Below are 26,405 nucleotides of genomic sequence, written 5' to 3'. Positions count from 1 at the left end.
TCAGGTGTTTAACCTCCCTGGCGGTATGATTATGTCAGGAATTTTGTACCAAAAGTGGTACAATTTTTTGCATGGAAATTTGGTCAGGTGCAGGATCATCGCCGTTGTCACTTTCCAGATCAGTGTCAGATGACAAATCTCCCCACGACTCACTATCGCTCAGTTCTGCGAGCACCTCCGTGTCACTGTCGCTGTCACTCAACTGGTCCAAACACACTTTTGTAGTATAGTGGCGCTTTTTTGAAGCCATGTTATAAATAAGCACAAATGGCAGTAAAATGGCAGGCAAGGGGCACTTTACAGTGATCAACTGTCAGATCTGAGGTGATACATTGCAATCCCCCAGATTACAATGTATTACCTCTTTTATGTGTGTGTGTCACTTTATCATTTTGAATTTCCCGCCCAGTTCCGCTCCCATGCGCCGCAGGTGCTCGCAGGGAACAGAACCAGGAAGTCAGATGCCGGCCGGCGCTCTCGCCTGCGATCACAGCGGAGAAGGTAAGGGGACTCCACTGACAACTTTTCAATGTTACCCCGAGCGTGACTGGGTTACTGCTCCTGGCAGCGAAAATTAACCCTGAGTCACGCTCGGGAATACCGCTAGGAAGGTTAAGAAGGCAGCGGCACCCGCAGTAGCACAGCAGCCTTCTCGCCGTTTCTGCAGGCCCAGTGATATCATGACTATTATCAATGACTTGGGTGTGGCTCAGCCCCATTCAATTCATTTCACTTCACTGACTATTTTCAGTAGAATCCACCCTTTTGGCGCGACGGGAGGACAATCTGATTCGTCTGGAGAGATCACCATAAGCTGCCTAATAGAGGATGCTGGGAGAGAGCAGGATCGGGTGCATTACATTTTAATGCTCTATCCCTTTGCTCTCCCGTTAGATAGGCCGTCACCAGAGGTATCACTCTCCTTTGAAAGTGCACACAATCTCCGCCAAGTGTATACGTGGCAGTCAGGAGGAATATTTTTGAAAGTGGGTCTTACACTTAAAGGAGTTATCCCATGAATAATGCAAAAAATGAAAATCAGGAGATCATATAGTACAATCTCTTTCTAACAAAGCTAGAACCGGCCCTGTACCTCACATGGATCCAGAGATCTCCACATTCATTGCTCTGCTAGATTTATATCAAGCTGACAGCGCAAGGGGCGTGTCTCAGCTCTCCCCATCACAGCTCGGGGGGGCGTGTCACAGCTCTCCCCATCACAGCTCGGGGGGGCGTGTCACAGCTCTCCCCATCACAGCTCGGGGGGGCGTGTCACAGCTCTCCCCATCACAGCTCGGGGGGGCGTGTCACAGCTCTCCCCATCACAGCTCGGGGGGGCGTGTCACAGCTCTCCCCATCACAGCTCGGGGGGGCGTGTCACAGCTCTCCCCATCACAGCTCGGGGGGGCGTGTCACAGCTCTCCCCATCACAGCTCGGGGGGGCGTGTCACAGCTCTCCCCATCACAGCTCGGGGGGGCGTGTCACAGCTCTCCCCATCACAGCTCGGGGGGGCGTGTCACAGCTCTCCCCATCACAGCTCGGGGGGGCGTGTCACAGCTCTCCCCATCACAGCTCGGGGGGGCGTGTCACAGCTCTCCCCATCACAGCTCGGGGGGGCGTGTCACAGCTCTCCCCATCACAGCTCGGGGGGGCGTGTCACAGCTCTCCCCATCACAGCTCAGGGGGGCGTGTCACAGCTCTCCCCATCACAGCTCAGGGGGGCGTGTCACAGCTCTCCCCATCACAGCTCAGGGGGGCGTGTCACAGCTCTCCCCATCACAGCTCAGGGGGGCGTGTCACAGCTCTCCCCATCACAGCTCAGGGGGGCGTGTCACAGCTCTCCCCATCACAGCTCAGGGGGGCGTGTCACAGCTCTCCCCATCACAGCTCAGGGGGGCGTGTCACAGCTCTCCCCATCACAGCTCAGGGGGGCGTGTCACAGCTCTCCCCATCACAGCTCAGGGGGGCGTGTCACAGCTCTCCCCATCACAGCTCAGGGGGGCGTGTCACAGCTCTCCCCATCACAGCTCAGGGGGGCGTGTCACAGCTCTCCCCATCACAGCTCAGGGGGGCGTGTCACAGCTCTCCCCATCACAGCTCAGGGGGGCGTGTCACAGCTCTCCCCATCACAGCTCAGGGGGGCGTGTCACAGCTCTCCCCATCACAGCTCAGGGGGGCGTGTCACAGCTCTCCCCATCACAGCTCAGGGGGGCGTGTCACAGCTCTCCCCATCACAGCTCAGGGGGGCGTGTCACAGCTCTCCCCATCACAGCTCAGGGGGGCGTGTCACAGCTCTCCCCATCACAGCTCAGGGGGGCGTGTCACAGCTCTCCCCATCACAGCTCAGGGGGGCGTGTCTCAGCTCTCCCCATCACAGCTCAGGGGGGCGTGTCTCAGCTCTCCCCATCACAGCTCAGGGGGGCGTGTCTCAGCTCTCCCCATCACAGCTCAGGGGGGCGTGTCTCAGCTCTCCCCATCACAGCTCAGGGGGGCGTGTCTCAGCTCTCCCCATCACAGCTCAGGGGGGCGTGTCTCAGCTCTCCCCATCACAGCTCAGGGGGCGTGTCTCAGCTCTCCCCATCACAGCTCAGGGGGCGTGTCTCAGCTCTCCCCATCACAGCTCAGGGGGCGTGTCTCAGCTCTCCCCATCACAGCTCAAGAGGCAGTTGAAACATGAAGCTGAGTATGTGCAGCCACCTCAGTGAGCGGGACATAAAAATAAGAAATTAAGTGCACTATAAAGATACGTTTTACTAAATAACTCTGTAGCTAATACAGAAGTATTCAGATCCAGGGGCTGGTTTGAAAACTGTAAAATATTTTTTGTGGGACAACCCCTTTAATTAAAGGCATAATCAAAGGGCCTGGTTACTAATTAACCACTTAATGCCAAGGATGTTATTTAAGTTTATCTATATTATGAGGCCACATGTATTTTGTGTCTAATTAGACCAGTGCTGGGTTGAGGGTGCTCCAGTTTTTTGGTTTGGTTTTGGTTTTTGTTTTGTTTTGCTTGGCATCATCTGATACTTATGTCCCCTGACGAACCTGTAATACTACAAGGGGAAACGCGTTGGGACGAGTAATTTAATATCTTGATTGATCGGGACCGTATATCTATACTGTTCTCGATATGTACGAAGTGTATATCATACTAAGTGCAGACTAAGAACCATGTATTTTTTCTTGGGTACTTGTTAGACTATGTATTGTATACTTTACCATTAGCAAGGGCCTTTCTAAGGACAGGCAGTCAAGGCACGTGGACAGAGTGCTCCTACCACTCAGGTGCATCTCTGGGCTGAGGATAGTGTGAGGGCTTTTTAGGGACAGACATCAGGAATGTATACATGTTGCCCCATGCCCCTATCTTATAGCAAGAGCAGTCTGCCTAGTTGATAATAGCTCATGTTTTCATTGGTCCCTTATTAGAGATGCATATTAAATAATCTTTAATAAAAGTTACGTTTTAGGTAGTTGTCTTCAGTGATAGTGGTCTTAATTTTGCAACTACCCCATAAATACCTTTCTTTGATGAAATAAGAGGTTATTTAAGCAACTAAAATATCAGATCTTGGTATTCTGAGTGAAGCCCAAATACTCGGAGCACAGCACTGTTAGAGCCTGCTCTATTACCTCAAAATGCAGTGCAATCTGAGAGCAAGAGAAGCCAAGTAGATTGATATATATTTTGCAGGAAAAGATTCAGTAAAACCTGTAATTTATACATTTATATCTCTGCTTTTTCCACCTCCTGTGAACAGCTATCGGTACAGGAGGGAGGGACTATCAGTGACTGACAGCTACCTCTGTATGTAACATGATGACACCTCCTCTCTGTACCAATAGCCGTTTACAGGATGTGAAGGCAATGATGTGGTGAGAGGTCCTCTTCAAAAGGGTTTCCTATGGAGACTCCTCATTAGACTTATTGCCCACTGCATGGGGAGAAGCACAGTGAGGTAGCTTTATTGAAAGCAGTGTAAATTAAAATGTGGATGTCCATAAGATCTGGTGACATTCCAGATCTGACTTCCGAGGGACACTACGAAAAATCTAAGTGGGAATCTGGATGGCTGCAATGGGCACCTCTACCTAGCAGATAGGAGTTTAAAGGGGTATTCCCATTACATATAATGGGGGCATAACGCTAGGATATGCCCCCATTGTCTGATAGGTGGGGGTCCCACCTCTGGTACCCCCACCTACACTGATAACGGAGAAGGGGAGAGCTGTGGCTGTAGGACCCCGGATTTCCCGGGGTCCGCCCACCACCAAGCGCTGTTCCCATAAAAGTGAATGGGAGCGCACCGCGCATGCGCGGCCACTGCTCCCATTCATTTCTATGGGGCATTGTTCCCTGCATTCATTTCCCCACTCTGTTCTCATTGTAGCCACATTGGACCCGCACCTATCAGACAATGGGGGCATATCCTAGCAATATGATGACAAAACCCCTTTAATATATTAGCATCTAAAGATGGCGGCTGGAACAGACACTTGACAGGAGATTTGGGGGTTGGTCAGGACAACAGAGAGATCACATAAAAAAAAAATAATATATAAAAAAGACAGAAAAGCTTCACTTACAAAACCTCCTCAATTTTCTGTAATATTGGCTCCGCGCAGAGCCTCTCTTTCTCCAGGGTGTTGCGTTCTCGCGCCCGTTCTGCATCCAGTTTGGCCAACTCACTTTCCGCCAAGGTTAAACCCATGTTGCGCTTTTGCCTGGAGGTCGAAAATCAAGGACAGTTTCAGAAGGAGGTTATTAAGGAACCTGATCTCTTTTTCTTCGGCGATCAATAAACAGTAAAAAGCTAACATTTACCTGAAGTCCTCTAAAAGTTTCTGGACGTCAGGACACATCTTCTCCACCATGGTGTGGACATACTGCCGGAGTAATTCTTCTGGTATGAATTCTGGACGCCTTTTTTCTGCAGTCAATGATGAAAACAATTGGTTATACACAACTGCGGGGCTTATGGAGGAAGGGGTTAATGCAGATCTGGTCCCGTGCTATCGTGTAGAGGCGATGCACCAGAAATAGACCAATTATTTTATATAATCACCTTTCTAAAAGGTCAGGGTTAATGCATGCAGATGTATTCCAGTAATCAAGTCCAAACCTTGATTACAGACAATTTCATAAGCCAGTATAAAAGGGGTTGTCCACTCAGGATAGGCCACTGATATGTGAACGGCAGGGGGCAGACATCCCATACCCCGCCGATCAGCTGCTCCATAGTCGCTCTAGCTCCAGACCTACACAGCTCTGTCCATTGTGCAGTGGAGGAAGCTGGCTACGGCAGCGCTGCTCCCATTAAAGTCAATGTAAGCACTGCTGCAGTTATCTGCACCGGGCACTACACAATGGACAGGGCTGTGACGTCCTGGAGTCAGAGCTGCTATGAAACAGCTGATCAGCAGGGGTGCGGAGTGGTAGTTAAGGAGCGGACAACTCCATTAAAGGGGTATTCTCGTTTCACAAAATGAATGGCCTATCCTCAGGACAGGCAATCAATATTAGATTGTGGCGGGGTCTAATTGTGGCGGACCTGACAGATCAGCTGTTCGCAGCGCTGGACATAATAGCAGCAGTGCAGGTTGGGACGGAGCCGCCATTACCCTGCAGCACTGCTACCACGTGGACGGCATGCAGGTAACAACTGAGGAGGCTACAAGCGCTGTTTGTTGGGTATCTGATATCGATGGCCTATGCTGAGGATAGCCATTGATATTCTGATGCTGTAATACCCTTTCAATGTGTACTTAAAGGGAACCTGTCACGTGGAACACGGTGTCTGACCTGCAGTCAGCGGGTTATAGAGCAGGAGGAGCTGAGCAGATTGATATATAGTTTTACGGGAAAAAAGTCAGTAAAACTTGTATTTTATATATTTATATCTGTGTTCATCCTGAGCGTTGTAGTCCAGGAGACGGAGCTATAAGTGATTGACAGCCTTCCCTCGATGACCGTGTACACAGAGAGAACTGTCAATCACTGATAGGACCGCCTCCTGGACGTCAAAGCCCAGATTTAAATCAGGAATTTAAGTCAATGACTTAATCTTTTCCCATAAAACTCTGTCAATCTGCTCAGCTCCTCCTGCTCTATAACAGGCTGCATTCTCAAAGTGACAGGTTCCCTTTAACATGGGAGATGCTCCAATAACAGAGCTAGGGGCTTGAATACTGCACAGTTTCCCTGCAGCTCTGCTTCCGAATTACATATATCTAAACAGCTATTAAATTCTCTATTATAAATCTGCCGAAGGTGTGTACGAGACGCCTCTCCTTCCCCTGTGATAAGTCAAACTGCAAAAAGTGTCCCCTGCCTTGAGGAGTCAGTACGACCATGTGTTAAAAGAAAAAAGTTGTCTATTCCCTTAGATGAGATCTACATATTAACATATTCCACGTGAGCGACTGCCCACAGCTTACCGCCGCAGTAATAGCGGATCGCTGCAGGAGTCAGTAAGTGGGTTTTGTCCTATGTGACCAGGACTAGCTCAAGCACGAAGGGCATCTGTCAGCAGATTTGTGTAGTGAAAAGATTTGACACTTTCTGATATACATCGAGCACCAATTCATCACCGTTCTCAAGATCTCTGCTTGCTGTTAGCATGATGTTTACTTTTTAAAGGGCATCTGTCAACAGTTTTGTCCCCATGACACTGTCTGACCTGTTACATGTGCACTTGGCAGCTGAAGACATCTGTGCTGGTCCCATGTTCATATGTGTCCGCGTTAGAGAAAAATTAGTTTTTTATATATGCAAATGAGCCTCTAGGAGCAACAAAGGCGTTACCGTTACACCTAGAGGCTCTGCTCTCTCTCTCTGCAGCTGATGAGCCCTCTGCATTTTGATTGACAGGATCAGGTGTGATGTTTACACTGAGTGTTTCTAACTTCTCCCAAAGTCAGAGAGCAGAGCCTCCAGGGGTAACGATGACGCCCCTGTTGCTCCTAGAGTCTCATTTGAATATATTAAAACTTCATTTTTCTCAGTAATGCGGGCACATATGAACATGGGACCAACACAGATGCCTTCAGCTGCCAAGAGCACATGTAACAGGTCAGCCAGTGTCATAGGGACAAAACTGCTGACAGATACCCTTTAAGAAGTAAACATCGTGATAACAACATGCAGAGATCTTGAAAACGGTGCTGAATTGGTGCACAATGTATATCAGAAAGTGGCAAAACTTTCCACTACACAATGGAATCATTTCTATATATTGCACTAGCTTACCTAGTTCAACGGCAAGGTCTTCTGGAACAGAAACTCGAAGGTGCTGGAAGAATAACATTCAGAGCCTCAGTATCCACCATATACATAGGGAACCTCAAATGTATCAAAGGCAATTATCAGGAAAAAGACAAGATGGCAGCATGAAATTCAGCTGTACACAGAGTCACAGATCCGTTAATGAGCTTCTTGGCATGTGCACACCGCACAATACTGGAAATGTGCTAATGCCATCAAATACCATGTAGACAACATATCGACCGTCATCTATTCAGGAGATCCAGACGGGTAATCTGCAGGCAAGCAGGGGCCGAAAGGATAATGGAAAAATACAGCTTTTACAATATTACAATAAAACCTCTATGTGGTGGTTCCCATAGTGACACCCAAAATACGGAACGTTTAAAGGGGTTGTCCGTGTTCAGAGCTGAACCCGGACACAACCTGATGTCCGCCTAGCAGTATTCCCAATGACATCACCGGCTCTAATGGGCGGTCTTTAGCGCTGCCCTTGCCTGTAAAAACAGGCTAGGGCAGCACTAAAGACAGCCCCATTAGTGCCAGTGACATCACTGGGAACACTGCTAGGAGGAAGACTCCGCCTAGCTTACCCATGGAGAGCCAGGTACGTCACCGGATCTCAAGAAAATTCCTGGATCGCACAGGCAAGAGGGAGCATCAGAGTTTAAGAAAGTTCTGATGCGCCACTCATTCATGGTAAATGCAGAGCAGAACGGGTTGTGTCCAGGTTCAGCTCTGAACCTGGACAACCCCTTTAAATATGGGTACAATACGCCCATAAAGTCAGCCATAACTATCGGCAGAAATGGGTCTAGATTTTGGATGCCACAAAAATCCACTTTAAAAACCACCTTATCTGTATATATGCTGCGCTTCCTTCCAGCAAAGGGCTCAAAAACTTAAATTACATTAAGGCAAGAGTAGGCAACCTAAGGCACTCCAGCTGTTGTCAAACTACAACTCCCAGCACGCACACATGTTCTGCTCATAGAAATGAACGGAGCATGATGGGAATTGTAGTTTCACAACAGCGGGAGTGCCGGAGGTTGCTGACCCCTGCATTATAGATTTGTGTCCGCATCCATTCATTTCAACGGGGCTGCAAAAGACCGCACTTCTGTTCAGAGGCCCCGCAAAAAAAAAAAATAGAACATGTCCTATCCTTGTTCATTTTGGCAGACAAGAATAGGCATTTCTATCACAGGGCTGGCCGCTCCGTTCCACAAAATGCAGAAAGCAAGTGGCCGGTATCTGTGTTTTATGGGTCTGCAATTTGTGGACGGCAAAATGGCTACGGTCGTCTGAATGAGCCCTAATTATAAAATTGCGTTACAATGGTTTGTTGTGTGTATTCCCTTTCTGGAAGAAAACATAGCATAAAGATAGATACGTTGCCGCCCAAAAACGAGATTTTTGTGAACTCACCTTGTAAAATCTCTTTCTCGCTTTATTCATTGGGGGACACAGGACCATGGGGTATAGCTTGCTGCTGCCACTAGGAGGCGACACTAGGCTGAAAGCTGTTTGCTCCTCCCCTGCAGGCTATACCCCCTCCAGCCTGGAGAGAGCATATCAGTTTGTGCTTCAGCAGTAGGAGAAACATACCGAAACAAAACAAAACAGGAAGACCACAGTCCAACCAAACAACCGAACCTGACCTCAGTCCCAACCGGTAACTTGGACCACTGGTCTCAGTAGAAACCAACAACAATGGGTGGGTGCTGTGTCCCCCAATGAATAAAGCGAGAAAGAGATTTTACAAGGTGAGTTCACAAAAATCTCGTTTTCTCGCTCATATCATTGGGGGACACAGGACCATGGGACGTCCTAAAGCAGTCCCCAGGGTGGGAAAACCGCTGACTCCACCTCCACAGTCGAGCCACTACACTGCGGCCTGTAAGATCCTACGGCCAAGAGCAGCATCCGCCGATGCGAACGAATGCACCTTGTAGAACTTGGTGAAGGTGTGCAACGAAGACCAAGTCGCTGCCTTACACAATTGAGACGCCGAAGCGTGGTGAAAGTGTGCCCAAGAAGCCCCGACCGCCCTGGCAGAGTGAGCCGTGACGCCAGGCGGAGGAACCCTGCCTTTGGAGCGGTAGGCCTCGTGAATGGCCGATCTAATCCACCGAGCAATCGCCACCTTGGATGCCGCCAAACCCTTCCGAGGACCCTCCGGAACTAGGAACAGAGAGTCCGCTCGCCGAAAGGAGGCTACCGCGGCCAGGTAGATCCGTAAGGCCCGCACCACATCCAGACGATGAAGCGCCACTTCCCTAGGATGAGAAGGTTTAGGGCAAAGCGAGGGGAGGACAATGTCCTCATTGACATGGAACGCCGACACCACCTTCGGCAGAAACGACGGCACCGTCCGGAGCACCACCTTATCCTGATGGAACACCAAGAAAGGCTCCTTGCACGACAGTGCCGCCAGTTCCGAAACCCGACGGATGGACGTAATGGCAACCAGGAATGCGACCTTCCATGACAACATGCGGAGGGAGACTTCCCGCAGGGGTTCAAACGGCTCGGACTGAAGTGCCACCAGCACCAAATTCAGGTCCCAGGAATGTAACGGTGGCCGATATGGAACCGCGGTGTGCGCAACACCCTGCATGAAGGTCTTGACGGGCCCCAGCACCGCCAGTGTACGCTGGAAAAATATGGAAAGGGCCGAAACCTGCCCTTTCAGCGAACTTAGGGCCAGACCCAGCTCCAAACCCGCTTGAAGAAAGGCCAACACCGTAGGGAGGGAAAACCTCCTAGAGGGGAGGTCCCTGTCCTCACAGAATTTCAAGAACGACCTCCACGTACGATAGTAGATTCTCGCAGAGGAGGGCTTCCGAGCCCTAATCATCGTGCGAACGACCGCATCCGAGAAACCCCTGTTCTTCAGCAGGAAGGTTTCAATAGCCACGCCGTCAAACGCAGCGTATGTAAACCCTGGTGGAAGACTGGGCCCTGTGAGAGCAGGTCGGGCCTGAGTGGAAGAGGCCACGGCGCGTCCCCCAGGAGCAGAACGAGCTCCGAGTACCAAGCTCGGCGCGGCCAGTCTGGGGCAATTAGGAGCGTTTGAACACCCTCCATCCTGATTCTGCGAAGAATCCGCGGTAGGAGCGGCAGCGGCGGGAATACATACAGAAAACTGAAGTCGTCCCACGGTGCCACGAGTGCGTCCACGTCGTAGGCCATCGGATCCCTTGCGCGAGACAGGAAGCACGGGAGTTTGTGGTTCAACCGAGATGCCATTAGGTCCACTTCCGGGCGACCCCACTGGAGACAAAGGTCCTCGAACACCTCCGGGTGGAGAGCCCACTCCCCCGAGTCCACCGTCGTTCGGCTGAGGAAATCCGCCGTCCAATTGTCCACGCCCGGGATGAAGATCGCCGAGACCACCGGGACATGGGCTTCCGCCCACTGCAGAATCCTTGCGGCCTCGTCCATCACCGGTCCGCTGCGCGTCCCCCTCTGGTGATTGATGTAGGCGACCGCTGTGGCGTTGTCCGACTGTATCCTGACCGGACGGCCCCGCAAATCGGTGGTCCAATGGCAAAGGGAGAGGTAGATGGCCCGGAGCTCCAGGATATTGATGGGTAGTCTGGACTCCGACAGAGACCAGACACCTTGAGCTGTCCGAGTACCGAAGACCCCTCCCCAACCGCGGAGGCTGGCGTCGGTCGTAATCACCGTCCATGACACCGGCAGGAACGACTTCCCTGACGACAGGTGGTCCGGAATCATCCACCAGGCGAGAGCCTCGCGAACGGGCTGAGGCAGCGAGATCCTGAGGTCCAGTGAATCCCGGGACTTGTCCCAGGAGGACAGGATGAGCCGCTGAAACTCCCTGGTGTGGAACTGGGCGAACGGTACCGCCTCGAATGAGGCCACCATCAGCCCCAGAACTCGCATGCAGTTGCGAATCGATACCTTGCGATGCCGGTTGAGCAGAACCACAGCATTCTGAATGCCCAATCTCTTGTCCAGAGGGAGACGGACCACTGCGGCCTCGGAATCCAACGTCATACCCAGGAACCTGATCCGAGTGGTCGGAGACAGGCATGACTTCCTTCGGTTGAGAATCCAGCCGAAGCGAGTGAGCGTGCTCATCGTAATCCGAAGGCTGTCTGCGCATTGCGACGCTGACGGGGCTTTGACTAAGATGTCGTCCAGGTATGGGAGAAGGGTAATGCCTCTGGACCGCAGAATCCCCAGAAGGGGTGCCAGAACCTTCGTGAACACCCGCGGGGCCGTCGCCAGACCGAATGGCAGCGCGACGAATTGGAAGTGATCCGACTGGATGGCAAATCGGAGGAAACGTTGGTGCATGGTAGCAATAGGTATGTGGAGATACGCATCTTGTACGTCCAAAGACGCCATGTGCTCCCCCTGCACCAATGAGGCCACAACGGAACGAAGGGATTCCATTCTGAACCTCTGAACCCGTAGATAGCGATTCAGAAGTTTGAGGTCCAGCACCGGTCTCACATCGCCCTCCTTCTTGGGGACCACAAACAGGTTGGAATAAAAACCTGTGAAACGCTCTTCTGGAGGTACCGGAGAAATAACCCCCCGCAGAAGTAAGGACTGGACGGCGTTCAAGAAAGCCGCGGCCCGGACGGGATCCCTGGGAGGCTGGGAAGGGAAGAAACGGTTGGGGGGGAAGGGACCTGAATTCTATTTTGTAGCCCGAGGAAACTACCTCGAGCGTCCATGCGTCCGGAATGTGGGCGTGCCAAATGTCCTGGAACAGGAGAAGACGCCCCCCCACCTGAGAGGGTGGGGACAAACCTTCATGCGGAAGGCTGCTTACTTGGCGCTGTGCGAGGTTGCTGGGCACGCGGACGCCAAGCCTGCTGAGGCTTAAAGGATGGGCCCTTCCGCCGATCCTGGTTGGGTGGTCCCGCCGCGGAGGTGGGAACTGAACGGGTGCCCGAGAAACGGCGAAAGGACTGGAAGCGTGAAGACGCAGGTCTGGACTGAAAAGGCCGCTTCGCTTTGGGTTGGGGCAGATGGGTGCTTTTGCCACCCGTAGCTTCTGAGATTATGACATCCAGTTTCGGCCCGAAAAGCCGAGCCCCAGAAAACTGAAGCTTTTGGAGAGAGCGTTTAGAGGAAGAATCAGCCTTCCAGGCCTTGAGCCATAACTCCCTGCGGACCGAAGTGGTGAGAGCTGAGGCACGAGCAACCATCGACCCAGCATCCAGTGCCGCTTCACAGATATATTTTCCCGCATGTGAAATTTGGAGCGCAGACAACTCGAGCTCAGCAGGCGGGAGGTTGGACAAAATGTCCTGGCTTAACCGGATGGACCACTCCGAAACCGCCTTGGCTACCCAGGCGGACGCGAAAATCGGACGCAGCGCCGAACCGCTCGCCGTAAAGATTGACTTGGAGAGCGACTCTACGCGACGGTCCACCGGGTCCTGGAGTGACGAACCATCCGCTACCGGAATGGTCGTAGATTTTGCCAGTCGAGCCACCGGCGGATCCACCTTCGGCGGGGAGGACCACAGTTCCACTGTCTCGCGTGGAAAGGGGTAGAGAAGGTCCAGGCGTTTTGGGATAACAAAACGCAGACCTGGCCGGGGGGCGCTCAGGGGCACTGGTGCCGTGCAGTACGGCACGCTGTTATACCGCGAGTGGGGGCCTGGGAGGCGAGTCACTTACCTATCTTCATCTGTAGACTTCACCCTCAGTTGTAACACCAGCAGGACCACCCTACGACCGCTGGCACCAGGCAACAGGGGTCCGGGCAGAAGAGGGCTGAAGAAAGGGTAGTCCTGTAGCTGGGGGGAAGCAGGGGAGCGAGGCTGCCCTGGTCCGCTTTTTCTTCTTGGGGCGGCAAGGCGGTGAACGAGGTACACCGGCCCGCCTCCCGGGGATGCAGGGACGCAAGCGACCCTGGACCCCCCATCCGGATTCTGGAAAAAAATAAATAAAAAATAATCAAAGCGCCACCCTGCAAAGCAGGGAGGTCTGCCTCCTACGACACTAAGCTAAAAACTGATATGCTCTCTCCAGGCTGGAGGGGGTATAGCCTGCAGGGGAGGAGCAAACAGCTTTCAGCCTAGCGTCGCCTCCTAGTGGCAGCAGCAAGCTATACCCCATGGTCCTGTGTCCCCCAATGATATGAGCGAGAAACCTTTTTTTATGCCTTTTTTTTTTTGGTTCATCCAATGTATAACTGTAATGGTCTCCTGGTTGGATGCCACAGCTGACACTCAAAGAAGAGGGGAAAGGCTGTGGATGCAGCTCAATGCAGAGAAGACCTCATAGTGAAGCCTCCAGGACGTTTAAAGGGCTTGTGCCGTGAAAAATATTCTACGGTTTTCAAACCAGCACCTGGATCTGAACACTTTTGTAATTGCATGTAATTAAAAATTTTGTATAGCCAGTGAGTTATTCAAACGAATCTGTATAGCGCTACCTGCTGCTTGTTCTTTTTCTTATTTATTGTCCACCTCGCTAAGGTGGTCGCACATGCTCAGTTTAAATCTTCATCTGCCACCAGCCATAGCTTCTGTTAGAGAAGCTGTGGCAGTTGCAGGTACCTCCCACGAGGACAGCGATCTCCCCATTCTTTGCCCCAATTGCTTTGCCAGGTTTACTTCAGGCCTCAGGGGATGCGTCAGCTGTCTATGACGACCATATATATTTTGGTGTCAGAAAAACATGGACTTGTGAAATACAGAAACTGGCTGTGTGCATCCAGCACTTTGCTTGGTCCCTACTATAGAAATGCTTATTCTTGTCCGCAAAACGGACAGGAATAGGACATATTCTGTAACTTGCGGAATGGCCGCATGGATGTAGACCGCACACGGATGACATCTGTGTGCAGTCCTCATTTTTGCGGTCCAATAGAAATGAATTGGTCTGTGTCCTAACCGCAAAAATGCAGGTCAGATGAGGACCAGAAATACGGTCGTGTGCATGAGGCCTTTGGTTAGTTTTGGTAAAATCAACTGCAACCAGAGCAGATGTCATACAGAGAAAGCTGCCAAACAGCGACGGGTGGGCAGAGGGAGCTGCACATTCACAGCATTGTGCACACAACGTCCTCGGCTCCAGTGCGGCTGAAAAAGGGCGTCAGTACGCCATCCACTATTATACATTGATGGAATCCAGGTCTCTATTAGTTGGCAAGTTCCATTTAAAGAGGTTATGCCATGATTGATGTAAAAATGAAAATTAGACATTATATAGTACATGTCAATCTCTGTACCCTGTACCTCACATGGGTCCACAGATCTCCCCATTAGGGCTGAAACGATTTTTTGCATCGAGGATTAGTTTGTGTTATGTGACCACAGAACGGGAGTGAAGCACTTGCTATTACTTACCGCTCCATGGTCACCCGCCGGCCCGCACCCACCTTCTTCCTGACACATCGTCAGGTCATAGTGCACGTAAGCGCGCACTATGACTATGACACTATGACCCGATGGAAGAGCTGTGGAGCGGCGCCCCTACAGGAAAGTTAGGTACTGTCGCTGGGGATATGGCTAGGATGGGGAGATGGTGGCACTGGGGGGCAGTTGGTGGCACAAGCTGGTGGCACTGGGGGGGCAGTTGGTGGCACTGGGGGGCATGCTAGTGGCACCTGGAGGGCATGCTAGTGGCACCTGGAGGGTACTGATGCACTTGGGCTGATCGCACAGAGGGGGAAGGGTGCTGGGGACTGATGAGTTTTTATAAAGGAAAACAGTCTATTCATTCATGTTTTCTTATCAGATTACTCAATTAATCACAAAAAATAAATCGATAGAATACTCGATTTCTAAAATAAATCGTTTACTGCAGCCCTACTCCCAATTCACTGCTCCAATTCCCCTGCTAGATGATCTTCAGCCTGGCAGCTCAGGCAGCGTGTCCTCTCTGCTGCAGCTCTCCCCCTGTAACTGCCACAGCTTCTAACATATGGCTGGTGGCAGATGAAGATTAAGGGTCCATTCACACGTCCGTGTGTGTTTTGCGGATCCACGGATCCGCAAAACACGGACACTGGCAATGTGCGTTCCGCATAGCCGGCACTAATAGAATAGTAATAGAAGGACATGTTCTATTTTTTTCGGGAACGGAATTGCAGACCCAGAAGTGCGGATCCGCAATTCCGGATCCAGGCAGCACATCGTGCAGCCCCATAGAAATGAATGAGTCCGCAATTCCGTTCCGCAAAATGCGGAACAGAATTGCGGACGTGTGAATGGACCCTTAAACTGAGCAAGTTCGACCAGCTCAGTGAGACGGACAAAAAATGAAAATAAGGAAAAGAATAAACAGCAGGTGGCGCTATACGGATACATTTTATTGAATAGCTCAGTGTCTATAATTAATTACCTGCAAGTACAAAAGTATTAAGATCCAGGTGCTGATATAAAAAAATATAGAATGTGCTTCCACTCCCTTTAGTTCGATACCATTTTTAACTTCATTAGTACAGACAATATTATAAAAAGAATCGCTAGTTAAAATAATTTGCATTTCTGCTCTCACCGCTGTCCGCTCTAGGAAGCACTGATAGAATTCAAGAAATACTCTCCGGGTCTCCTTTGGGTTGGTTTGCTGATAGAGGTCTCCATATAAGTAGCAGAGCTGTGGAAATATAAGACAGGGCTTCTTGTAAAACTGCAAAGTGAAGAAGTATGAAAGGGAAGGGAGAAATATATCAAGAATTCTGTTATACGTGTCCCCGGAGATCGTCTATTTCCCTCCTCCTGAGAATCCTGTGTCTGGCAGTGGGACAGCTGGCTGAAGCAGGTGCCTCACCACCGCCCCCCCCCCCCCCGCCCCCCCGCATCAGGAGTCCAGAAATGGTAAGCCCCACGCAAGCCGTCACCCGACATCCAAAGGAGCAGTTCATCCTGGCACAGACGGGGCAGTACAGGGGAGCTACTAAACACCAATACAGGTCTTTTACCAGAGAAATGGCCATGTTGATTGGCTGGATCCATTGGAGCCTTTGTATGTTGAGTCTACAATGGACCAGGATAGACCACTATGTTGAAAATATCCTGACGCCATAGTACCTTGAGGGATCACTGTATAGGCTTTTATTGACATTTTTGCCATTTCTTCAAAATATTCAGGCTGCAGTGCACGGATAAAACAAATATTCTGCTGCTAACTAGAAAACCGTCTTCATGCTACTGAAACCGTTGTGTATCAGATTTAAAGGGAGTCCGTCAGCAGGAAATGTACTGATAAAACCAGCACCATGCCTTGCAGGACAAGCTCAGCTGAATTTAGTGATATCTTTCACTTAGCGATCTGTTGCTTCATTCTGAAGAAAATGCACTTTAAATCCATATGCAAATGAGCAGTTAAGTGCACTGAGGGCAGTCCCAAGACACTCTGTGCACACTGCCTCCTCCTGCTTCCTCTGCCAGCCCCTCCCTCTCTTTGATTGACAAGGCCAGGCAAGATGACTATGCGGGAACGTGGAACGGTCAATCAAGGAGAGGGAGGGGCTGGTAGTGGAAGGAGGAGGGGCAAAAGGGTGCACATATTTGCTAGGGCCTGCCCTCAAAGCACTTAAATGCTCATATGCATATGGATTCAAAGTATTTTCCATACAGAATGAAGCAACGGATTGCTATGGGAGATAGCCCGACAAGGGATTGTGCCTGGTTTAGCAGTGAATTTCTTGGTGAGAAAATCCGTGTTTGCTGGTAACACAATTCTAACTCCAGGCAACAACTGAAAATTCAGCTTTAGGCCAAATTATGCTCCAATGATTAAGGCAGTATCCGGATCTTAAAAACCTATAGCATTTGCACCTCAGGGACCAGCATTCAGTTGGAGAAAGCATGAAGAGGTGGCCACTGGGCACAGTTCACTCCACTCGCTTTTGTGGGAGTTAGCCAAGCAGGCGTCCGCGGATATTTCTGCGACTCCCATAAAAGTGAACACATGCACGGCCACCAATCCATCCAATCTCTGTCTGCAAGGGGTGGCCAGAGCCTCAACAGGCAGAAAGGAGGTTGTGGAACCTCCATTACGGAGAGAGGTGTGGGTCCCAGAGGTGGGACCTACGTCCATGAGACATTTTTGGCATATGCTGTAGGATACCCCTTTAATTCATGAGCCACCCGACAAGCAGCATAGAAAATACTAGAAGTGTGGTCAGCGGTAGGCAATGACAATATGATAACGGAGCCGCGCTGTCATGAGCCTCCCGGGGTGGTGTACGGCAGGTGCTCCTACTGGAGACTACAGAGTCCGAAAGTCTCATCAATATTAGCAGAGGGGATCAAAAGGGTAAATGCAAAGTAAGATATCTTATCATTATTAGATTACGGAAAAGCGGCTTTGCAAATGGATCTCCACTTTCTCACTCCGTTCCGTGTATTGGCTACTTATACCTTAACCAGACGGCTTGAAGGTTCAGGGGTTAATGAGCACGGTTACGCTGGCTCATCACACCAGACGTGGTTAGAATACAAATAATGGAAAATTAAGATCTCACCGCCGCAGCAACTGTAATGACGACGTATTACAAAGCCTTAAGATTAATCAAAGTTGGAACATGACTGTAAAGAATCATGCTTCTCATGTCTTCAGATACCTACCAAAGGTGCAGGGTCAAACTGGGAAACTACATAGAATAAGAAAACTGCGAGGTGGGCAGGGTGAGACTTCAAGAGGTCCATACTTTGGAAGCAGCTACACTGGTCAGCCACCTGCTGGAAGAGGAGTAGAAAATAAAAGGGTAAAATTCACTAAGGCGATGGCATCTAGACCTTGTGGTCAACGGGACCAACATTTGGTGCATTTGTGGTACATCAAGGCGTACGCCTAATCAATCTCTGATTGGCGGCGGTCCAACACCTGTCACCCCCACTGATCAGCTATCTGAAGAGGCAGCAGCGCTGTACCCTGTATAGAGGGTGTTCTTGGTACTGCAGCTCTGCTGTTCACTTGAATGGGACTGGGGTGTACGTAGTCGACGTGACCGATGAACATGGCGTTACTGGCATAAGAGGAGGCTGCAGCAGTCACAGGAACCCTGCAGCCTCGTCAAACAGCCGATTAGCAGGTTTCGGGAGTCGGACCCCACCAGTCAGATGTTAATGGGTAGATTAGGTCACTAATATGTGAATCCCAGAAAAATCCTTTTAATGATAGGATAGGTCATCGATATCTCACCGGTGGAGGTCTGAATCCCAGCACCCCCCAATTGAAGAGGCGATGAGGCGAGCCCTGCGGTCTCCTCCTAGACCAGTGACATTACGTTTATCGGTCACATGGCCTTTGTACAGTTCAGGGAATGAGAATGAGCTAAGACATCGCCACTATAATGTATGGCGCTGGGCTGGTCAGGCCCGAGTGCTGCAGCCCTGTCAATGTCAAATTCCCAGAAAACCCCTTTAAACCGTCCTTGCAGTTTAAATTACCTGCTCTGGATCAGCATCAAAGTCTTCATCCTCAGCGCCAATAATACTTTGTGCAAAGCGAGCAGAGGGGCTTCCCATGCTGGACTGAGAGTCCTCGAGAAAGGAAGACAAGACGGCAAATAAGTAAACAGGCGAAACCACAATTACTCGTCAGAAGGTCCTACAAAGAACACCCTTAAAGGGGGGTACGTCAGTGGACCAAACAAGTGATCTGCAGACACCGTGTCAGTATTCTGGCTTCTCAGCCAATAGATTAAAGTGGAAACCTCTTTGTAAAGTTGGAAGGTTTGAACTGTAAATGAAACATTACATTTCGTGTCCATTTTCCTTAGAAATCAGAGGTGTTCCTGCAATTACTTCCTAGATGAAGTTAGAAGACATTTTGCTAAAATACATAAGAAACGTCAAAGTTCAATAATGGGATTTTGCAAACCCTAAACCTCAAGCTGAAAAAAATAAAAATAAAAGCGTAGAACACACACACTGTAGCCAGGGATGCTCAACCTGCGGGCCTCCAGCTGTTGTAAAACTACAACTCCCACAATGCCCTGCTGTAGGTTGATAGCTGTAGGCTGTCCGAGAATGCTGGGAGTTGTAGTGTTGCAACAGCTGGAGGGATAGCATGGGAACATGTACTTAAAGGGGTATTCCCATCACAGACAAATCGGGACATATCGCTAGGATATGGCCCCCCTTGTCTGAAAGTTGCGGATGCCACCACTGGGACCCCCACCTACACTGATAACGGAGTGGGGAGAGTAATGGCTGAGAACCCCGGGTCCGGCCACAGCTAAGCGCTCTCCCCATAGTAGTGAATGGGAGCGCATCGCGCTTGCGGGGGCACCGCTCCCATTCTTTTCCATGGGGCCAAGGAAAATAGTCGAGCTAGCGCTCGGCTATTCTCGGTGGCCCCATAAAAATGAATGGGGGGCGGCTGCGCAAGCGCCCTCCACCACCTTTCCCCGCTCCATTCTCGGCGTAGGTGGGACCTATCAGACAATGGCGGCATATCCTAGCAATATGCCACTATTGTCTGTGATGGGAATACCCCTTTATAGAAGAACTGTCCCTCTCCTGACATGTCTGTTTTAGCAACTACTTGTATTTCCCATGCAATTCCTTTATTATTCCGGCTACAAGGTATGAATGAAGAGTCAGCCGTTTGCTACAAAGGTCCAGGTAGGTGTTACCAGTTGGGAGTGTGTCCCTGCACAATCCCAGATGATCTAATCAGTGCTGCCAATGCAAGGACACACCACGCGGGCAACACCCAGCTGGACCTTCACAGCAAACTGCTAGCAATTCATTTATAACGCTAACAGGAATAATAGAAGAATGGCACAGCAGAGTCATAAGAATAGATGCTCCAAAATTATTTCATGTGGGGTTGCAAGAAGTTACTAAAACAGACACGTCAGGAGAGACTACAAAGTAGTGACCATTAACCCTTTGAAGAACAGTGTCGTTTATTCGCTGTGGTAGCCTCCGTCCCTCTGAAGGATCTGAGGTTACCACAGCTGTATTTGCTATGGAGGTCTGCAGGTTAAAAATAAATAATAAAAAAAGTAAAAATTATAGGCACCGCCGTGTCCCAAAACGCCTGAACTATTAAAATAAACATATTTATCAAGTACGGTGAATGCAGTAACGGAAGGAAAAAAAATCTAAATCAAAGTGGACGATTCCTCACTTCACCTCCCAAAGAAATTTTATCAAAAGTGATAAAAAATAAAATAAAAATCACACTCACTTCAAAATGGTAACATTAAAAACTACAAAGTCACCCTTCATAGACATAAATATAAAAAAGTTATGGGGGCCAGAATATGGCGACGGAAAGAAAACATTTTTTTTCAAAGTTTTTATTTTTTCAGTATTAAAAAACACAAGAAGAACTATATGCGGTACCGCTGTAATTGTACTGACCCAGAGAATGAAGGGAACAGGTCAGGGTAAGGGCTCATTCAGACGGCCGTATGCTGTCCACAAAAATACTGAATGCCATCTGTTTTTTTGCGGATCCGCAAAAAACGCATAGTATTCAGTATTTTTGCAGACCCATAGACTTCAATGGGGCCATGTCCTGATTTTCACAGACAAGTTTTGGACATGTTTCATTTGTTTTGCGGAACCGTGGAATAGAAAAGGGCCCCATAGAAGTCAATGGGTCAGCATCTAATCCGCAAAAAAATCTGATCCGTATTTTTGCGGATAGCATACGGCCATCTGAATGAGCCCTTAGGGTTAGTGTTACCGCACTGAGAAACAAAATTAATAAAACTATGGCGGAAATGCAGTTTTTTTCTATTTCCACCCCATCTAGAATTTTTTTCCTGCTGCCCACTACATCGTATGCAATATTAAATAGTGCTATTAGTAAGTGCTACTCCAGCTGCAAAAATAAAGCCCCCATACGTCTATGTGAATGGAAAGATTAAAAAAATTATGGGTCTGGGAAGGCAAGGAGTGAAAATCAAACGTAAAAAGGGAAAATCTCTGGCTGCTGACGAGGTTAGAGGGGTTTTATGGGTCCAGAACATTCATGGGCGATTCTTAGGACAGGTCTTTCATGGAGGATCGGTGGGGGTCTCAGGAGCCCCGCTCATCAGCTGCTTAAAGGGGTTGCAACATTCATGTGAGTGCTGCGGCCTTTTCATTGTCCATGTACCACCTGCATGCTATTTACTCTGCACCGGTGGTGCAGAATATTGCCGATTCTCTCCATTCAAGTAAAGCTGCAATGCCCTGAACCACCGCTACTAAGTAGATAGCATGCAGGTAGACAGACCAGGGGAAATAATAAAGAGGCTGCAGCACTTGTACAAGTATCACGGCCCCTTCACTGGTGGGGTGCTGAGAGTCGGACCACCACCAATCTGATATAGGCAATCAATACCCTGATCCCTGGAAACCCATTTAACTGTTCCAATAGTTGCTGGTGCAAATGCGGTCAGACTGCTAACTTGTACACCATCAATGAACGCTGAGCGTCACTTGCTGGGAGGAGAAGCCGGGTATATACATACTGTATCCAGATATTCGCTCTTTTCGGGGCTCTCTTCCAGAAAACTCTTCTCTCTTTGTCCGCTGCATGGACTCTGCGAAGACAGAAAAGGATCTAACTGATCATAGGATTTACTAGAAGACACAACATCATTGATAGGCCGACACAAAAACTAGGAAACCCCCCCAAAAAAACAAACACATATATATACAATTGCGCAACTTTGCATTTATGATGCTATGGACTGGCCTGCCTGTTCCCTAGACCTGAATCCAATTAAGCACATCTGGGACATCAGGTCTTGTTCCATGATCCACCAATGCCACGTTGCACCACAGACGGCCCAGGTGTTGACTAATGCTTTAATCCAGGTCTGGGAGGAGATCCCTCAGGAGAACATCCGCCGCCTCACCAGGAGCATGCCCAGGTGTTGTAGGGAGGTCATACAGGCACGTGGAGGCCACACACACTACTGAGCCTCATTTCCTTGCCTTGAGGCATTTCCACTGAAGTTGAATCAGCCTGAAATTTGATTTTCCACCTTGATTTTGAATATCATTCCAAATCCAGATTTACGTTGGTCACTTTTATGTTTTATTGTGCTCAACGCATTCCACTATGTAATGAATAATGAGTGGAAGATTTCATTCATTGAGATCTAGGATTTGGTATTTTAGTGTTCCCTTTATTTTTTTGGAGCATGTGTAGATTTGACATTTTCAGGGGTTAGGACCACTCTATTGCACACTATAGGAAAAGTTGCCGGCCTCTCTGGTGGCCGGGACCGTGTATAGGCTGGCAGTTTTTCCTGTAGTGTGCAAACACAACCACCGCTGCTGGATTGTCGGGTGGTTGTAACCCCTAGAAACTTTACATATATATGTGTATAATGTCATGGAAAAAAAAAATCCAGCCAGCAAAGGAGGCAATATGGACAATCACAATACATTAGTAAGTGCCTTGTGTTAACTTCCTCTACATGATAAATGCCATTTGATAAAGTGAGACAACCCCTTTAAGTGAATGAAATTCAATTCCAATAGCCACATATTAGACTGTTATACGCCCAACTACACAATACCTAAAAGCAACTTTACCTAAAATGCCACAAATACATTGTCCCTTTTAGGCTACTTTCACACTTGCGTTTTTCTTTACTGGCACCGAGTTCCGTCCTAGGGGCTTTATACCGGAAAAGAACCGATCAGTTTTATACCCATGCATTCTGGATGGAGAGAGATCCGTTCAGGATGCATCAGGATGTCATCAGTTCAGTCATTTTGACTGATCAGGTGAAAAATGAAACCGCAGCATGCTACGGTTTTATCTCCGGCTAAAAAAAACTGAAGACTTGCCTGAATGCCGGATTTTTTCCCATAGGAATGTATTCGTGCCGGATCAAGCATTCAAAATACCGGAATGCCGGATTTTGCCAGATGACACCGGAAAGACGGATCCGGCATTTCAATGCATTTTTTTGACTGATCAGGCATTTTTAAGACTGATCAGGATCCTGATCAGTCTTACCAATGCCATCAGTTGGCATACGTTTTGCCGGATCGGAGTGATCCGGCGGCGGAACAGCTTGCCAGATCACTCTGCCGCATTTGTGAAAGTAGCCTTAGGCTACCACACAAAGTAAGGAAAACGTATTCTATACTTTCCTGGTGGTCTAAGGTAGTGAAGGCATTAGAGCCAGCTTCTTTGGTGGTCTAGGAGAGTAAAGGGTTTACTGCCACCTTCTATGGTGGTCTAGGTTAGTGGAGGGGTTATTGCTAGCTTCCCTGATGGCTTAAAGGTTTCCTGGTGGTTTAGGTTACTGGAAAGGGTTCCCCCTATCTGCCCTGTACACAGATCAATGCAGGAAGGCCCACAGAGGACGGAGCAGCTGTGGTCTAACACTGCCTACTTCTAACTACTACAGGAGCGTCCTGTCCGACAGGGAATCTGCCACCAGGAACTAGAAATCACAATCATGCTAGCAAGAATCCTTTCAGTATTCATCAAAAAAAAGAATAATAATCCAGCATATCGTCTGCTGGAACAGCCCGATGGAATTTATACCTGAGGTGAGAAACTAGCCTAACACATAACGATTATTAAAGGGAGCCTGACAGCAGTTTTGACGATGCTATACTGCTGACTGCACTAGGTAGAAACCGGAGAGAGCAGTACAAACGTACCTTTTGTAGAGCTTCTCTCATCAGGAGTAGTGAGAATATGAAGTTTTAGGGCGCATGCACACAGCAGTTGCCCGGTCGTGCCCATATTGCGTGGCGCAAAAAGCAGGTCTGCAATATACAGGCACCGGCAGTGTGCACACCGTATCACGGATGCGGACCCATTCACTTGAATGGATCCCTAATCTGGGAGATAGGGGTGCGGAACAGAGGCACGGATCGGATGCCCATGGACAGGGCGCTTCCGTGGGTCCGCGTCCTCAGCCACACAGTTAATGCCTGTGCGTTGAGGGCCGCAATTTGAGGTCCGCTGCATGGGCAAGGCTGGCACAAGGTCGTGCGCATGAGCCCTTACAGATTTTGCTCCGAGCGCTCAGGAGATGGAGCCTCACTGTGAAGTGAGTGGTTTCACAGTCCCTTCCCTTGCAGGAGCAGGAAGGGCTGAGCCGACTGACAGGTTTATGGAAAATGACTCATTAAAACGTGCCATTTATACAACTCAATATCTGCTCTTCCTGAGATTAGTAGCCAAGTGAGTGGTCCCATCAGTGATCGGCAGCCGTACCTGTATAAATGCGTCTGCATAGATAGCTGTCAGTCACCTATAAGTCTGCCAACTTGGGCTACTGAGTTCAGCTGACGCGTCCATCATAGACGTTTGCAGCATTTTATTCCCCTCTCCTGAATGAGAACACATGCATGCTCAGGCAAGCCGAATCTGCACGTGTAAGGGGGAAGGGGGGCAATGAAAACTGAGCGCCACACAGTGCACGGCCATGATAGCAGGTGGCGTGCACTACCCTGTCTGCACTTAATAAGGCAGCAAGGAAGACACTACCCGCTGCAAAGCCTGCAGAAAGACAAAACACAGCAACAAACAGGTTCAACGGGTTACACCTAAATCCATCAACCAAGTAAAGAGACCGTACGCCTGTCAGCAAAAATAATATTTCATGCAATAGCAAAGCAGCTTGGAGATCCCGAATTCATTCATAAAATAAGTGCACAAGATCCATTACTCACGTCTGTAACATTACTGCTTGGACGCGATCCATCTCCAATGATGTAATCAGAGCGCTCTTGGTCGGAGGAGTAAGTGTCCAGCTCATTTATCTGCAAACAGGGGAAATAGGTGAACCTGGATGGAAGCGTGGATTTCTAGTTCTGGAGGATGTATCTTTGTATCTCGGTCACCTCTTATATTCCTGCACATTATTTAAAGGGGTTTTCCAGGAATTCGATATTGATTACCTGTCTTCACCAATGTCAGATCGGTGGTGGCCCAACACCCTGCACCTCACCAATCAGCTGCTTACAAAAGTCTCAGCCACCAGAAGCAACACAGTATACGGAGCCAGAAGAAGACCGCTCCATGCACTGTGTAGTGGGCATACTGGGTTCAGTAATCCGGCACAACCTATCCACAGTAAAGGGAGCTGTCCGCTTCTGGCTCTGGGCCATGTGTTAAGTTATGGTGGCTGCAGCTCCGGCTAGCAGCTGATCAGTGGGGGGCGCAGGGTGTTGGACCTGCACCGATCAGATATTGATGACCTATCCAGATGTCGGACCCCCACCGATCAGATATTGATGACCTATCCTGAGGATAGGTCATCACTATCGAATTCCTGGAAAACCCCTTTAACTATGCGGTGAATTAGCAAAGAACACAAATAATATATCCACAATGGCTTTCTGGGTGCTCGATACTGATGGCAGATCGGTAATCAATATCTGGTGGGGGTCTGACACTCTGCACCTTCACTGGAGCGCCGCTGCTGACTCCTCACAGCTTACCAAGCACAGCGCTGTCCATGGTATAGTGGCTGTGCTTGGTACTGCAGCCCAGGCCCATTAACCTGAAAGGGACAGATCTTCACATAGGCCATGTCTCCAATGAATGTGAGGTCGTCGTCCTAGGAAGGGGCTGTGGCCTCTTCAAACAGCTGATTGATGAAGATGCTTAAAGAGGACCATTCATTACAATGAAAAATCTAAACTAAGTAAACAGACATGGAGAGCGGCGCCCAGGCTGAAGTGCTGGCCAATCGCAGCGCTCAGCTCATACCCTGAGAGCCAGCACTCCAGCCTGGGAGAAGGAGACGCCAGCAGGCTCCACCCAGTTGAGCCGAAAATCTGAAGATACCGGAGCCTATACCGGGAGAACGGAGCGGCGCCCAGGGATAATAGTAAGTGCAGGGAGATCCCCGGGCGCTGCTCTCCATGTCTGTATTCTTAGTTTAGATTTTTTATTGTAATGAAAGGTCCTCTTTAAAGTTGGACCCCACCACCAATACTAGTGATAAATCATAAATAGGGGAGTCTTGGAAAATCCCTTTAAGGCTTCATTCACACGACCGCAGTTCTGTTCCGCATTTTGCGGAACGGAATTGCGGACCCATATATTTCTATCGGGCAGCACGATGTGCTGCCCGGATCCGGAAATGCGGACCCGCACTTCCGGGTCGGCATTTCCGTTCCCGAAAAAAATAGAACATGTCCTATTCTTGGCCGCAATTGCGGACAAGATTAGGCATATTCTATTTAGTGCCAGCGA

The 26,405-nt window shown here is 49.4% G+C and overlaps 1 protein-coding gene across 2 annotated transcripts in view; it reads right to left on the bottom strand.

The window, feature by feature from the left end:
- Positions 1-26,405, bottom strand: part of ARHGEF12 (Rho guanine nucleotide exchange factor 12) — a 216,996-nt gene that overhangs the window by 109,104 nt on the left and 81,487 nt on the right. The window contains exons 11-18 of one of the 2 annotated variants that reach the window (XM_044292558.1): positions 24,875-24,964; positions 21,694-21,765; positions 18,668-18,760; positions 17,843-17,953; positions 15,768-15,866; positions 7,254-7,296; positions 4,830-4,935; positions 4,592-4,729 (exon numbers count right to left, since the gene is read on the bottom strand). In XM_044292558.1, coding sequence (XP_044148493.1) covers positions 4,592-4,729; positions 4,830-4,935; positions 7,254-7,296; positions 15,768-15,866; positions 17,843-17,953; positions 18,668-18,760; positions 21,694-21,765; positions 24,875-24,964 — 752 coding nt within the window. Of the gene's footprint in view, positions 1-4,591; positions 4,730-4,829; positions 4,936-7,253; positions 7,297-15,767; positions 15,867-17,842; positions 17,957-18,667; positions 18,761-21,693; positions 21,766-24,874; positions 24,965-26,405 lie in introns of both variants that reach the window. The other variant, XM_044292557.1, reaches the window with a different exon arrangement.

This window comes from Bufo gargarizans, chromosome 4 (assembly GCF_014858855.1).
Source record: "Bufo gargarizans isolate SCDJY-AF-19 chromosome 4, ASM1485885v1, whole genome shotgun sequence".
In the NCBI taxonomy this organism is placed as follows: Eukaryota; Metazoa; Chordata; class Amphibia; order Anura; family Bufonidae; genus Bufo; species Bufo gargarizans.
Note: the sequence above shows the minus strand (reverse complement) of the source record. Positions and strands in the feature narration are given on the sequence as shown.